The following is a 16,115-nucleotide window of genomic DNA, read 5'->3' as shown; positions in this document are numbered from 1 at the left end:
AAAGTCATGTTTACAATCTGTAGTATCACTTAGATCCATCACCTCGGCTGAAACCTTAAGTTACAATAGTTTTCTTCTCCATTTGTATGAGTTTGAAATTGAAAACATGACATTTGTGTTTTTCTGCAAAGCTAAGAGCATTCAGGCAAAGTAAGAATTAAGCTCGTCTCCAAGACAACAGACAGGAAGTGTCGCTTAAGTGGTTTCCTGATGGCTTCCTCTTTATCACTGAATGATATCTGACATGTTGTGTGAGTGCAAGTCTGTAATGTGTTTCAGAGATAAAACAATGAATATCCAGTTAGCTACAGTGTAATGAGTTTAATGTATTTTGTGATATTTGTGATAATGTAAATGTCATGACTGTCTTAATCTGGTAAAAAAAAAAAGAGCCCCTCTTACATTTCCAGATTTCTGTTACATTTGCTTATATCATTTGTGTTCTTCCTTTTTTGTCTCTAAGCAGAGTTTGAAGTGATATTATTGGATTTTATTTGTGGCTTAAGAGACAGAAATAGTTCAAGTAGTCAGTATGTCATGCTAATGTTTGTTTCCTGGTTTATCTTGTCTCTCAGTGTGTTTACGTGTGTGTGTGTGTGTGTGTAGGCCTGTCTAAATGTAGGTGTATGTCTTCGGGTGAGTGCATGTTCACATGTTTTATTTAGGTCACTTGGTTTTATCTGATGTGTTTGCTATTACTTGAGCAAAGTATGTGTTTCACAGCAATATTACAGAGCTCCTCAAACAATAAAACCAAACGTAAGCTGTAAACAATCACATTTAACATATAAGATGTACAACAAACTCTTTTTTTGTCAGTAACTTAATGAATACAGGTATTCAGCACATGTATCACAGTGAACCTCTCTAAAGTTTAACATAAATGCTGTAACTGTACATGCTAATATACTCAATACAGATAGATTTTAACATATCACATGTGCTGATATTAATAAAACATTCTAATACAATTATTAAAACTCTTTAAAGAGGAAGTACTATAGCAGCCGAACTGCACTTACTTTGTGATACCCAGGCTTCGGACGTCCACTTTTATTGTGATTCATATAATTTAATTACCTGTGTTTTATGGCACAACTAAATGAAGTCTGCATCAAAACATGATTTGTGCTTGTGTTCATTCATTCACATTTAATTTAATCCCAGAATTTGCTGCCACAAATGCAGTTTTCTGACCATTGTAGAACTGATATGATCTCTCTGTTATATAATAAATACTATTTTATCATCAATCTTTCCTGGCTATTCACAGCAGATTGCAGGCTGTGCTTCGCATGGGGAGGTTAGCTGGTAATCGTGAGTACTGGTTTCTGAAACTGTGCTTTTTGTTGTTTAGCTCTGGAGCTGCATTCTCCTCGCTGCCAGCAGGGGGAGTGCTTTCCTGCGCATTAGCAGAAGCGTTCTCTGCCGTCCCTCCTTTGTTATTCTTTGTCTTTTTAACCTTTTCTTTGTCCTGGGACTCATTGGTGAATGTGTTTGGGTCTGGAGCTCCCTCTAGTGCTGGTAGGGTGTCAGGGGGCAGGTCAGTGGGAAGGTCAGTGGGAGTGGGTTTGCTCTCAGCCTGCTCCTCATTGGGGGTGTTCATGTTTGATGGGGAATGTTTGCTGTTGGTGCAAGTGGAACTAAAGGAAAAAAAAAAAAAATTGAAGATGGAAGAAGACAGAAACACAACTGTTAAGACGTTTTGTTAGGTTATTTTACTGGAGAACATAAAAACCCCTCATGTTTGGTGCATGCTCAAATGATTGGCAGGTAAGTCATATTATGTTTCATGCATCAAAATGATTATTTTCTAAACTACAGAGAATATTAAATTAGCTTTTTGTGTTAGGCCATCATATATTAAATGCTTGCTAAGAAGACCAGCTGCCTGCATATGTTGTTGTTTTGTGTTTGTTGGTTGGTATGCTGGTGTTCCCACTAGGCCTTTCGGACTAGCAAAATTTTCTTAGTCAACTATTATGCTTGTCAACCAGTTTTACCAGTTAAGATTTGTCCACCTGTTAGAATATGGGCCATTTCAGCAGGATAGAGCCCATAGTGTTGTATTTTGAGTTGTGTTTTTCCAAACTCACCCATTTGAGCTTCTGTCTTCCGAGTCTTTCTGCTCATTGCTGTATCTGAGCTCTGCTGGAGTCTTAAATGAGAGATCTTTCTTTCCTTTTAGCCAGTATGTCTTCATATAACCTTTACCCTTAATCAAGAGAGATTAGAGTTGATTTCACACCAATTTAAGACGTTATTTGCTTTTAGTAAAAAAATAAAATTCATAAAGAAATGAGTACTTATGAAAATATGCTTAAAATCATATACACTCACATGAAATGAAGCAATTTAAATGGGGAATGGTAAAGAAATGTTTTATTTTACATGGAGTGGATTGGAAATTTACATTACTGAGTGCACTTTTTTTGTGGCAAGTATTTGGTTTACATGAAAGACTTGCAATAAACTGTGGCTCTGAAAGAACATTTTTAGTTCTGTACTGTGCTTATTCTGTGTGAGAACCTAATATGTACACTACCATTTAAAAGTTTGGAATCAATAAGGTTTTTTTAAAAGAATTGAATACTTTTATTCAGCAAGGATGCATTAAATTGATCAAATATGACATTACTAAAAAAATAAATAAAAATCTGTTTCATATAAATGCTGTTCTTTTAACATTTCTATTATAAATCCTGAAACAAATGTATCATGTGTTCCACAACAATATGAAGCAGCATGACTTTTCAACATAGATAGTAATAATAAATGTTTCCTGAGCCTATTAGAATTATTTCTGCAGGATCATGTGACACTGAAGGCTGGAGTAAAGGCTACTGAAAATTTTTACTGCAGCCTTGGTAAGCATAAGAGACTTAAAAAAATAATCTTAACAACCGCATACTTTTGAATGGTGTACATAGTACAAAGTTTTAATGTGCGTAACATTGTTGCTATTGGCAGTGAAGATGATGAGGTTGATTATGTATTGTAGTACCTTAACAAAAATCTTTCCTCGTTCCTCGATGATGTATGGTTCATGCTCCAGATGGTCTTTGGTGGTCTGACTGATGTGGATTTGCATGCCCTAGCCGCACAGAAAAAGAGAGATTATAATTAGCTTTTTAATTAACTGCATTTTCTTTAAAATGAATTTAAAATTACTCATTAATATTTTCTATTGCATGATGAGACAGTTTTGTTTAGTTATTAGAGGCTGTTCATTTTTCTCAGCACAGCATAAGGAAGTGGCTCACCACACCATTAGACTCCATCCGAGAAGCCGTGTTTACTGTGTCTCCAAACAGGCAATACCTGGGCATCTTCAGACCCACCACACCTGCGACCACCATTCCAGAGTGAATACCTGTGTGAAGACCACCACAAAAGAGTTTAAAAAGTCTAAATCGCTTTCTCGCATTGTGTGGCATGTAGAGAAAAGATCAGATGAAAGGGTTGCAGTGGCTTTATGTGATGCTGTGTGAGTCCGGGTGCACCCACCGACACGGATCTGGATGTTGTCCCCAGTGGAGGGGTCTTTTAGGTGATCGATGGAGCTCAACATGTCTAGAGCCATGTCACAGATGTGGTGGGCATGGAATGTGGTCTTATTGGGCACACCTGCAACAACCATGTAGGCATCCCTAATGGTCTCCACCTGAGGGGGCAAGAGCATTTGTTGCATGGCATTTCACTCAATTTTGAAGGCTTTAATAGTGATGGTAAAGAAAAAAAACTTAATTAGAAATATATAATGACGGTAAAGATGTTTAAGATATTTAAGATATTTAATAGTAGAAGAAAATAGGGATGCATTGATATAAAAAATCACCAGATAACACTAAGCCGATATTTTCCGGTTTTGTATTCAGAATGCTCTGGTTTTTCAACCAAAGTATACATCCAAAATTATTTTCATGTCATGTTCGATATTAGAAATTCTTAAAGACATTTATAATGTAGGCCTATAATAAATGGATATTAATTTTGAAATTTTCTAAATATTACATACACTACTGTTAAAAAGTTAAGTGGGATCTGTAAGGTTATTAAATTAAAATAATTTATTAAATTAAAAGTGACAGTCAAATAAAAAATAAATAAAATAAAATAATTTATTTCAAATAAATGCTCTTCTTTTCAACAATTTATCAAAAACCATGAAAATATGTAAAAGCAGCACAACTGTTGTGTTAATATAATAATAAGAACCAAATTAGCATATTAGTATGATTTCTGAAGGTTCAGTAACACTAAAGACTGGAGTAATGGTAAAAATTACCAGTAAAATTACATTTTAAATAAGAAAAATTGTATTACTGTTTTTATTGCATTTTTGGTTAAATAAATGCATCCTTAGTGAGCAGAAGAGACTTCTTTAAAAAATATTTTAAAAAATCTTACCAACCCTGAACTTTGAACAGTCATGTATCCACTATTGACTGATATGTATAAATTAAAAAATCTCTAAAATAGGCAGATAACCGAAACAGACCATTGCCTTGAAGGTTTTTAATAACATGCATGAGAAGCTATTCTGTTGTGTCATGTGGCTTTCCTTTGAGTTACTTATGTTACCTTGTAAACATTGTGCTTTTCGCTGAGTGTGTCAAAAACGATGTAGATCTCATTTAGCATGTCCACCACCTGCATGGGGGTGATGTGGATACAGATCTCATTAAACTTCACCACATCGCTGAACAGGATGGTCACGTCCGGGAACACCTGGAGGGAGATAACAGATCAAGAATGCCTCCTAAAAACAGCAGGACAGCACTAGAGGAAAAACAGATGGCTTTTCATCGTAATTCATTACCTCTCTTGAGATCTTGATATAGTCAAAATCACAATGGTCAGTCAATACCAAGAGAAATAAATTGTGTGTTTTATTGTGCCAGTAGTGTGTTTAATGGGTGGTCTTGTGTGAGATTGTGTACCTGACATGTCTCCAGTGCTGTGATTCCCTTGCGCAGTCGGTCTGCCACTGCTTTGGGGATCATGGCGTACAGCAGGGAGTCTCCTCTCTTCTTCTCCTCATCCAGCTTTTTAATGATCTCCTGCAGCTGTGCATACTTCTGCTGCTCCTGTAGGTGGCACAGTAAGAGTTCGGCCTGTCATTTGCATGTTATTTCTAGATGCATAGCCACAGCCAGAGACTTCGTGCTTATTAAACGGCTTAATAGACTTGAGTCGGTCCGTGCCAGAAATTCTGCTACATGACTCCTTTTATATAAACTGAAATAAAATGTGCCTCTTTAAGGATGGTGGTGGATTACAGTATTTGTAAGTCTAGATTTTGAGCTTGGTGGCATCAGTGCGGCAATCATACCTGGTCAAGTGCCAGTTGCAGCTCGGCTGATTGCTGTGTTCCTGCCAGGATGAGCTCTCTGCTGGAGTCGTGCAGGTTTAAATCATTGACGTAAACACCCATTTTTATCATGTCCTCCACTGTCTCAATACTGTACAAAGGAGAATATGGTTTTAAACAGACTTCAGCATTTTTAGCTATAATCTTATAGCCTTTTTTTGTGGTTAAACTGTATATAGAGACAGTCTGACAATTGAAGAGTTAGATGTGTTTATATAGTAGTTTTCAAATGGCGAGTAACAGGTCTGTTCTGATTGGCTCATGGACAGTAGGGGAAAGAAATGATGCTAATACAAATGATAAAAAGCCAACTAACCATGTAATTGTTCATAGTTGAGAAATTAAAGGGAGGAGAAAATACATATTTTTGTTGAAATTTGTTTATTTTAAGATTATATTTGTTTGCCTTTGGGCACTGAACAGTTTTGCTGCAGTATTGGATTATGTCCAATGTAAAAATATGGATCGTTAAGCAAAACCAGGGAGGTCAGAGAGAGAGAGAGAGAGAGAGAGAGAGAGAGAGAGAAAGTGGAAAATGGTCTTTTAAAATTAAATAATGACATTTTGGGGAGAAGGAACTTTTAATATTATAAGTCGATCTCAGGATTAAACTAAAATGGTTTGAGTGCAGGATATGGTCCCTTTGAAATGACTTGATTGTCAGGTTTATGTGGCAATAACTAAACTACTGTTTTCCATTAGCTCAATGTTGTAAACGTGTGAGATTATGAGGGCTTACATGGGAGTTCCTAGAAAGATGAGGGAGTCCCATTGAGGGACATACTTCATCTGGCCCTTGAGGTGGAGAGGCTTTTTAGGGGGCTCCCGCATGTCTTCAAATATGGTTTCACTGCACTTGCCTACACGAGAGAGGACTTTCATTTTTCACTGCATAGACAGAAGATTTGTATTCATATGGATGATCTAGAGGCACTTTCTTAGTCAATTTTAGTTCCCAAATCACAGAATAATGATTGTAATTTTATTGACGTGATACAATTTCTCGTTGTTTTCATGCCAGTGGAGCTAATTCTGAGCATCACTTTACTGTAATGTGTCTAACCGGTAACAGTCTGAAAAGCCAGCAGCTCGATGTCCTCTCCCCCAGAATTAGCCGAGCTGTTGTACTGAGTTAGAGCACTGCTGTATTCCTGATCTGTCCCCTTCATTTCCTCCATCACTTTAATATCTGAGAGAACAGCAGAGGCATAGTGACAGAGGTCAGCATGAGATGTTTTAGGACATCTGCTTTAATCTGTGTAGAGTCAAGTTGTTTGAGTGTGAATTGTCACATATCTGAATTTTGATGTCTGAGGTTCTGATTGGTCAGTGTGGTTATAGCTGTCATTAGGCCCACGTGGAATATGTGAGCACAGAATTCTGCAGAAACCTCAGCAAAAAATTCCACAGAATCTTTCAGAAGATTTTACACGGGTCAGTGTCGTACAGTAGAAGTCTAGTTTAAAACCCACGATGAGTTCTTAGAAATGTAGCCTACTTTTTGTGATCATGTTAGTTTAATATGGCTTTTTCAAGATGGACATTTGAGAATCATTATTTTAAAAACTGTAAATTAGAGATGCACCGATTGCAATTGTCTTGTCCGATTCCGATTTTTATTTTATTTTTTTTAATTAATTTTTTTTATATAAGTGTGACCTGCCGATACTGATTTTTGCCGATTCCAATTTTCTTTCTAAGAACTATAATTGACAGCATATACAAACAAAAATCTATGCAAATTTCAATGCAAAAATTATTTACATAAAATAAATTAAACATTACAATTCCCCCAATCTGGACTAAGTTACAGATTTTCTCTCACTTAATCAACTCTCAAAATAAAGTGCTCTGTGACTGGAAAGAGGAAGTAGTAGTTAACTTAAAATGAGTTGCTGTGTGTAACAAAACAGATGTTATTTCCCACTATATTTATAAATGGTCATTTTTCCCCCTAACCTTATTAAATGTGTCATCTTTCACATCAAATTCTTACTTTGTTTCAATTAATTCAGTTAGCATAATTAGAAACTGTAGAGTTGTTACCATTCAAATGAAATTAGTATTAAACTCTTTCCACTGCACTGTAAAAAGAAAAAAAAAAAGAAAAAGAAAAGTTGAGCCAACTTAAAATTGTAAGGCAACCAGCTTCAGCAGATTTTTGAGTTTGCTCAACTTATTTTTGTGGGAGATTCTCAATTTTTTGTTGTATAAACGACAAGTTGAGGACTCAAAAATCTGCTGAAGCTGGTTGCCTTAAAATTTTAAGTTGGCTTAACTTTAGTTTTTTTACAGTGTGCTGAGGAAACAGAAGCTGCATCTGAAGTGGCATTAGATGCATTTACACAGACAGTTTGATGAAGCTGAGGTGCCATAAATGCATTTACACTGCAAAATTTCAAATGCATAAACAATTTTATAAGATTAATGTTTTACATTTTTTTTCAACATTTATTTGTATGTATAAAAAATATGCAATGATACTTTTAAATGTGACTAAACCAAGGAGGCGGCAAGTGTCTGTTTTAATGAGCCATTCAAATGGCTGATTCATTCAGAAACAAGGCAAGTGACTGTCCTTATGAATGGGCCACTGAATCATTGACTCACTCGATTCGTTCAAAAATGTGGATTCATTCAGTAACGAAACACCACTGTGTGTTTCTCGGAGACACTCAACCGTTCTGCTGTGGCTTTGATCGGAATGGTTTTCGTAAGCGAAATTGAGCAAAAACAGTCAATATTTTGTCTAAAATCTAAGTCACTTGATTTTAACTTCTTGTTTATTGAAATACTATTATATTAAAATCAGTGTCACATTGCAATCGTGTTGATATTGATATTCGGGGAAACATCATGGCCATATAGGCTAATGTTGCTTATCTAAATCATATTTTGTAAATATATATATATATATTTCAGATTACTTTGTGTGTGCTGTCTCTCTCTCACACTCACTCAGGCTGTGCACAGCCTCATCGCTGCTGGCAATAAAAGGATCGGCTCTGAATCGGCAAGACGTGAGACTTTGTTCCTCAAGAAACTTTACTTCTTATCAATGTTGAAAACAGTTGTGCTGCATAATATTTTTGTGGAAACTGATACATTTTAAGGATTTTTTTGGATTAATAGAAAGTTTAAAAGAATAGCATTTCATTTTTTTCTTTCTTAAATTTATTTACTGCATGTTGCCTAATTGAATGCTTCCATGCTAAATAAAATTACTTTTTTCACTTTTATTAACTTTAAAACTTTTTAATGTTCGTGTGTATATATATATATTTTTTTTTATTTATTTTTTTAAATATACAAATATAAGACAAATAGGAAAAATGTCACTGACCCTTATTGTTATTATTTTTTACATATTACGTATAAAAATACGATAAATGTTTTCAGCTGCCAATGAGTGTGTAGTACTGACACATTTGATCAAAATTTAATTCTGCTGATTTTCCCCAAAATCAGCTTAAAAGACTCTGTTTCTGCCCCACAATCTAATACTAATTTGATACTAATCACAATCTAATACTAGTCTAAGCACTATACCTCTCTCTTCCTTCTTGGGTTTTTCACTCTCCTCTTTCTCTTCTGGTTCTTCTTTGCTGAGTTTAGGGATGTTGACCTTCTGTTTGCTCTCTACCACAGCCTTAGACAGCAGTTCAAACACATTGTTGAGGTGGGTGTAGATCTGAAAGAGCACACACCAACAAAACGCTTTTTCAGGACATAAATGCCAAGAGCAAGAAAAGAAAGCATAAACATTTTTTTAGATGGCTTGTCTAAAACTTTTAAGTTGTCGGTTACTTTCATGCTGCTTTGGCTTTGGATCTGTTCTCCTACCCTTCCGTTCACTCACATTATCCCAGCTGAATTCCAGCATGGGTCGCACCAGGGTAAACTCCTCATTGACCTTTTTGCCCTGCAGATCAGAAAACACCTCTTTCAAACCGTCTCCGATCCGATACATGGTCATGTCCCTACGGAATATCACGCTGAAGGGGAACATGTCAAAAAAGATTCCTCGCTTCATGGGCAGTTTCTCATAGCCTGGAGCTGTTTTCTGCTGGGGCATACGGTGCTTAAATGCAGCATTGTCAAAATTCATCTTGTACACCTTCAGAGAGAGTGAGAAGATCAGAACTGTGAGAAATAAAGAATAACAGAGCTTGGTTTGTGTAAACAGAGAAAGGTAAATATCTGTTTGGACTCCTACCACATATGTCATTTTCTCTGTTTCCTCTTTAGACAGAATCTCCACCTCAATGTCTGTGTTGTAAAACTGTCGGCCCACCTGAGAGAGCTGCCCTACAGAGAAGTCATAACAGACGCTATTTGAATTTTAAACAGGCTGAGGCAACACTCTGGACTGACTGACCAGCTTTCATTGTGTAAGATCCAGTCAAACCAACTCATTTTACCACATCTCTATTATCTAAGCTTTACTTTCAGATCATTATTTTACCTCACATCTCTCAAGAAAGCACACGTACGGAAGTCACCAATAAGCTCATTCTGTTAATATGGTAACTATTCAACGAATAAACAATGTAAAAAGCAGATTCATTTAGTATATATTGGGAAGCTCAGTAGAAAGCTATTGTACAGTTTTTGGATATAAATTATATTAGTTGAGATTGGGTGAAATCAGGCGGAAATCTGAGTACTTGACCTGTAATAATGATTATAAAACAGTTAATTTCTGCCCTTGAATTTACATTAGTGGTGGCAAATTTTCAATGACTCTTTCCGCAGGTTACTTTGTGCCAGTAGGTGGCGACAGGCAACGATCTTTATAAATGACTCATTGAATCATTGATTTAAACCTATTTAAAAAATGAGTGTCAGAGACTCGCTGAAACATTCATTCAACAGATTTGTTCAAATCATTGATTCATTCAGGAATCATACACGAATCACTGAATCATTTATCCTGTCGATTAATTGTTGCTCTGAGATGCTCAGTTGTTAACTTTGCTTTGGCTTTATTTGGAAACATATTATTGACATATTGTTTATTCATTGAACTGTAAATTGTTGTATAAAACCGTATTGTTGTATAAAAGCAAAATCACACCAGACCTGCTGGTCTGAATACACACTCCTCAACATGCATCTAAGAACATAACTCATAGCACTATTACCTTTGACGAACTGTGTGAATCCTTTCCTGGTTGAACGGTAGTGCAGGGTAAGACTCGTCTCACATTCTTCCTCTACACAGAAACTGGGCGGCTGGACTTTTGGGAAGGAGAAACGGAAGTACTCATGCAGGTTATCTAGCTCATTGATGAAATCTCGTACATTGCGCCCCAGTACCTGAGACAGAGATATAAGAGTTTTAAAAGCGTGTAAAAAGAGTGTAATATGTGATTACAATAGTACAGTTAACCATTGAGAAAGCCCACTAAAGAAAACGAAAAGAAAAATGTTAAACACTACCGTTCAAAAGTTTGGGTCAGTGAAATTATTTGAAAATATTTGCAAAAGAAGTCTCTTATGTTCACCGTGGCTGCATTTATTTGATCAAAATACAGTAAAATCAAATACAGTACAGTACAAATACAGTAAAAAACAGGTAATATTACGAAATTTACAGTTTAAAATAACTTGTCTATTTTAATATATTTTAAAATGTCATTCCTGTGATGACAAAGCTGAATTTTCAGAAGCCATTATTCCAGTCTTCAGTGTCCTTCAGAAATCGTTCTGATATGCTGATTTGCTGCTCGACATTTCTTATTATTAATGTCGAAAACAGTCGAGCTGCTTAATGTTTGTGTCAACTGTCAACTGATATTTTTTATTTAAGGATTCATTGATGAATAGGAAGTTGAACAGCATTTATCTGAAATAGATTTTTGTATTAGTGTAAAAGTTTTTACTGGCTTTTGATCAATTTAAAGCAACCTTGCTGAATAACAGTATTAATTTCTCCAAAAAAAAAGATCTCTGACAGATTTTTGAACAAAATGGTAGTGTATGTGTTTTCCTATATGAGTACCTGTCTACCATGATTGAAAATCACCTTTAAGATCCTCTCATAGCCATAGTTTCCTATCCGCTTGACCATGTAGACCCCGAAAGCATACATCAGCTCATCATGAGTTTTCCCCAAAACCTCTCCAGCTGCCTTTGCCAATCTTAAAATCAGATTATCACTGGAATAACAAACACCAGCACTGTTAACTTAGACAGATGCAATCTATGACACTTCATTTATCAGAAAAGCGACTCTTAGGACTTACTTGTACATCTGGTGTCGAACAAATTTGAGGTGCGGGATCTCCGCTCTGGCCTCGATTAGCCTCCATACGTCCTCTCCATATGATTCATTAATGTAGTCATTTACCGCTTCCAAATACAGGCCATACATCTTCAGGGGGTTTAGAACCTCCACTATACTGCCCCAGAAATCTGATCAGCCTGCAGAGAGCACAATACTTGGATCTGAGACGCTTCAGTGACATCAAGAGGCTTTTAGTTAGGCTTTTAGATGGCAAAAATCAATATAATGCCCAAATAGACAAGATGCATAAACAAGCAGAGATTTATAGAGGACTTGAAGATGCAAACATATAACTCATCTCTGATATGATTAAACTGTCCAGTTTAAAACGAATAGATGTTCACTAGATATTATATTGTTGCAGACAATTTTGTGTAATCTATGAGAGTCTGAGAGCCTCTGTGTTGCTTATCCATCCTTTTTTGTTGTCTATTTGTGTAAAATGCTATTTTGTTTGATCGATGAGTACTATATAATGTGCTGTGCTGTGCTGTTATAAACCATCTCTCCTGTGACAGGCTCTTTAATACACAACATCCTCTATAACCCCTATAGTCATGTAAAAAAATAAAAATAAAATATAGCAGATAATAGTCTACACTACTAATGAACACCAAATTCGATTAAACTAACAGATCAGTAGATAATAGAGAAGTAAGAGTATGTATGTGGCTTACCTGCAGACCCTGTCCGGTGTAATGAGTCTGAATTTGGCTAAAGCAGAACCTTCTCTCTCCCTCTCTCTCTCTTAGTCTCTCTCTCTCTCTTTAAACACCTGTTTTTGGCACCTGAAGCACTTCATACTCCTTTATGTCAGGACAATGGCCACACAGGCTAAAACAGGAGCGCAGGAGTGTGTTTGTGGCAGGTGCTAAACAACACGCATGCATGGACAGTCAGCATGCATAGCCCCCTTTCTCCTTCTCATTGACATTTGTTGCTATAAATGAGTTGTAATCCTATAATTATGCCATTTTTATGTGAGAAAAAAAAATATTTATTTTTAATCCCGTAATGAACCTGCTTTCAAAAAAATCAGAAAGATAGACACACACACACACACACACACACACACACAATACATGTTTTCTATTATAGATTACTTGCTATTGACTTAAGTTGTTTTTGTTACTGAATTCTATCCATTGTGAAATCTTTTATATTGTCATTAAGGCATGTTTTATTATGTTTATTAAGCTACTGTCATTCATTGTGATAGCTGATGATTAAAGGAGAATTAATAGTATGCATTTCTGTCTCTAAAACCTTGACAACATAAATAATTAGAAGGAGATGAATAAAGAATGTATTATTATTATTATTATTATTATTATTATTATTATTAGGCTAAAGTCCCTTTATAGTCTTTGGCTATATGTAAATGAATCTTACCCTTTAACGGCTTCAATCTAAATTGTCTGCATTGAAAGAAAAACTGCTATAACCTAATGTAAGTAGGCTACAGGAAATTCATGCATATGTTCTGAATTTACGTAGGATTTTTAACATATTGAAGATTGCACAGATATGTCCAAATTTGAGTAGATAGTTCAAATATTTTTAAATAATTTTAAAGTAAAAAAAAAACTCATTAAAAACTTACAAATGATTAACGTCGCTCTCCTTACAATGTTAAAATGGTCAATGCAAGCCGATCTTCTGTTGTCTCTGTGTATTACTCTCATTAACCGCTAGGGGCCACTGTTGACACATCGTCTTTACGCTATTGACTCCACGCTGAAAGCAGCAAAACGACTCGATTGTTGCCCTTTACTATCAAACGACTCATTATCGTTGATTTGCAACGCAAATAAATGGCTCACATCATATTTATCCTGTATATTATGTTTATATATATATATATATGTGTGTGTGTGTGTGTCAGAATGGGCGTGCGTGTGACTTATGCGCATCCTATAAGAGACACTGAGCACTTCACAGTGCAATTAGTGGTGTATACAGAAAGGACCGGAGAAGCGAGAACCGTGTTCCTGTATAGCTTCCTCACAAGCCAATAATTAGCATGTCTTTGTTTCCAGTCACCCAAGAAAGCCCTCTGAGCACCTATCAGCCTCTATTTCTCATAGCATACTCTCTCTCTATATGGTCTATTCGAATAATAAAAAGGGTCATATCCAAGTCCACCAGTTACCGGTCTCTTTCTTGTTTATTTACTGCATTTCTTTTCTCTCTCTTCATGAGTGTACAGTCTCAGTATCTATTAGATGCTGGTTTTAAATACCTTGCTCAAAACTCTCTCAAATTCGAATAGGTTTGTGAATTATGCCCTCCAAACTTTCCAATTTTTTTGTAGTAGCCATTGAGTAAACAAGAGAACACAATAAAACTACTCCGACAAACATTTAGACAATAGTCATCATGATTAAAAAGATAAATACATAATTAATCAATTGTATCTTTTCTTCTAGGAAATAACTTTTATTTTTCTTGTTTTACACAAAAATGTCATGGGTATATAGAAAAAAGTACTATTATTATTATTATTATTATTATTATTATTATTATTATTTTATTTATTTATTTTACATATATTGCATTTAATTTGTACTAATACGTTTTAATATCAATATTAAATTGTTCAAGGTACTCTTCTATTCCATCTGATTTTATGATGATAATGAGCTATTTTAAAAATGTATTAGTAGGTTGTTTTTTTTTTTTTTTTGTAGCCATGACTTTAAGGTAGCTATACTGAAATAACTTATGACAAATATTCCGTAAAATGTGTGACAGCTTGCTCCGATCTCCCCTATATGCCCACTTATATTCAAATGATTCCTTTTGAGATATTGTCTCCAGAACCTTCCCTCGTTTTCATCCAGCGAGGTACTTTTACTCTTGTCTCTAAGGATTATGCATAACAAATACCTCGATCATTTGTTTGCATTAGCATTTCAGCTTTGTGCTGAAATCTCTTCGAAAATCCCATGTCAGTCTATCTGCGAGGCAAATCAGGAGCTCTCAGAGGAGCTATGAAGCCGTATGTGTGTGTGGAGGTTGAATGCAGCATATGTGAATGCGCGTGCATGGATGTGTGGGAGGACAGCATGCTTATGGTTCCAAAGCCAATGCTCTGAAAACCTCTGCAGAATTTCTGTTTTATTCTTATGGCGGGTTAAGGAATTACATAAGACATCTTATTGATTTGTTGTTTCGTAAGTAATGATGGAATAATTTAAAGACGTACATCTCCTTCAGATATCTCCAGCATGCAACTGGCACTGTGAACTTGTGTGCTTGTATAATGACACGATTTTATGTTTGTCGGCCTGCATCTGTGTTGCTACTTCACAGCTGAATGATGGATGAGTTGTGTTTACATTACAGTCAAAAATATTACTAATGCATGTACATGGCGGCACATCCTGTGGTCTGACACTGATAGATTTCATGCATAATAAGGCCAGACTCTTTCAGGACCAGTAGTCGGAGGGAAGAATGCAAATGCCCCCATCATATCTAATATGTATTCACTCATAAATGTTAATTCAATGAGTGTGCGTATTTACCACCAGAATGACTTCACGGAAATATTGCCACATTTTCAAATATGAACTCACTATTTGGCAAATCATTTGTGTGGTCCCTGTAGATAGGATTGAGTCTGCAGCTTATTTAATGGGAACGTGACCATACAAAGGCAATGTGGATAATTCACACGTTGTGAAAATGGAAATTTCTTGGCAGACGAGCCCGAAGCCATTATGCCCCATAGCTGAATCCTGAATACCGTTCTGCGTCTGTTTCCTATTTCTCCTCTTTATTTTTTTTTTTCTCATCTCAGTCCACAATTCTCACTGAGACCTTAACATTCTTGTCTATCAATGGCATAATTTTATCTACGGCCACGAGGGTTCATGTCTAACCACACGAGCAGTTAAAACGTCTATGATCACTTCACTTCTAGCTCTGAATCCAAATGCCTGTTTCATATTCATGCGTTGATCTTCCAGTGAGTATTTTTACCGTTTAAGGATGTGACTGCAAAACCCCAGCGACGCACAGACGTTTCATTTTGTGCTTTTAATGAAATTATTGATAACAGTATTGATTCGGAGAGGTTGGTGTGACCTTGACATTTGCTTGGCAGGCTTTTAGAAGAATGTGAACAAGACATTGTTTTGATTTATATCGCCATAACACATCAAGTCAGTTTGTTTGTATTAGGTTGGTGGATATCAAATTGATGAGATGGACTTGTTGGAGGCAGCTTCAAAATATCAATATTCAGTATGTTCTGTGCTTTCGATTGTACTTTCAGTTGTACAGGAGAGAAATCTTCTATATTAAAAGATTGATATTTAAAGATTAATTTTGTAATATTTTTGATCGTTTTCAAATTACTGCATGCGAAAGGCTCGTATGAGTAAGCAGCATTATTTTAGACCTGCTTAAAATGTTAAAGTTCAGATTCTGCAATGACTTCTTCAG

At 35.8% G+C, this 16,115-nt stretch overlaps 1 protein-coding gene across 1 annotated transcript; it reads right to left on the bottom strand.

Moving 5' to 3' along the window:
- Positions 1-48: 48 nt before the first annotated feature.
- Positions 49-14,014, bottom strand: LOC131522237 (soluble guanylate cyclase 88E-like). Its single transcript, XM_058747605.1, has 16 exons — positions 11,623-14,014; positions 11,403-11,535; positions 10,519-10,693; positions 9,591-9,682; positions 9,234-9,491; positions 8,924-9,065; positions 6,438-6,563; positions 6,114-6,234; positions 5,336-5,465; positions 4,944-5,090; positions 4,585-4,731; positions 3,508-3,664; positions 3,264-3,373; positions 3,005-3,094; positions 2,097-2,215; positions 49-1,643 (listed from the first exon to the last, which is right to left on the bottom strand). The coding sequence occupies exons 1-16, from the start codon at positions 11,748-11,750 to the stop codon at positions 1,268-1,270; spliced, it is 2,451 nt and encodes an 816-aa protein (XP_058603588.1). The 5' UTR covers positions 11,751-14,014; the 3' UTR covers positions 49-1,267.
- Positions 14,015-16,115: the final 2,101 nt, after the last annotated feature.

The sequence above is a fragment of the Onychostoma macrolepis genome, chromosome 16, assembly GCF_012432095.1.
Source record: "Onychostoma macrolepis isolate SWU-2019 chromosome 16, ASM1243209v1, whole genome shotgun sequence".
In the NCBI taxonomy this organism is placed as follows: domain Eukaryota; kingdom Metazoa; phylum Chordata; class Actinopteri; order Cypriniformes; family Cyprinidae; genus Onychostoma; species Onychostoma macrolepis.
Note: the sequence above shows the minus strand (reverse complement) of the source record. Positions and strands in the feature narration are given on the sequence as shown.

Bases quoted from the DNA above. Each gene is read 5' to 3' on its own strand.
- LOC131522237 (XM_058747605.1), bottom strand. From the start codon at position 11,750: ATGTATGGCCTGTATTTGGAAGCGGTAAATGACTACATTAATGAATCA. The intron at 10,694-11,402 runs GTGATTTTCAAT...TCTCTGTCTCAG, and splicing joins GCTATGAGAGGATCTTAAAG to GTACTGGGGCGCAATGTACG. The intron at 9,066-9,233 runs GTGAGTGAACGG...GTGCTCTTTCAG, and splicing joins TGGAATTCAGCTGGGATAAT to ATCTACACCCACCTCAACAA.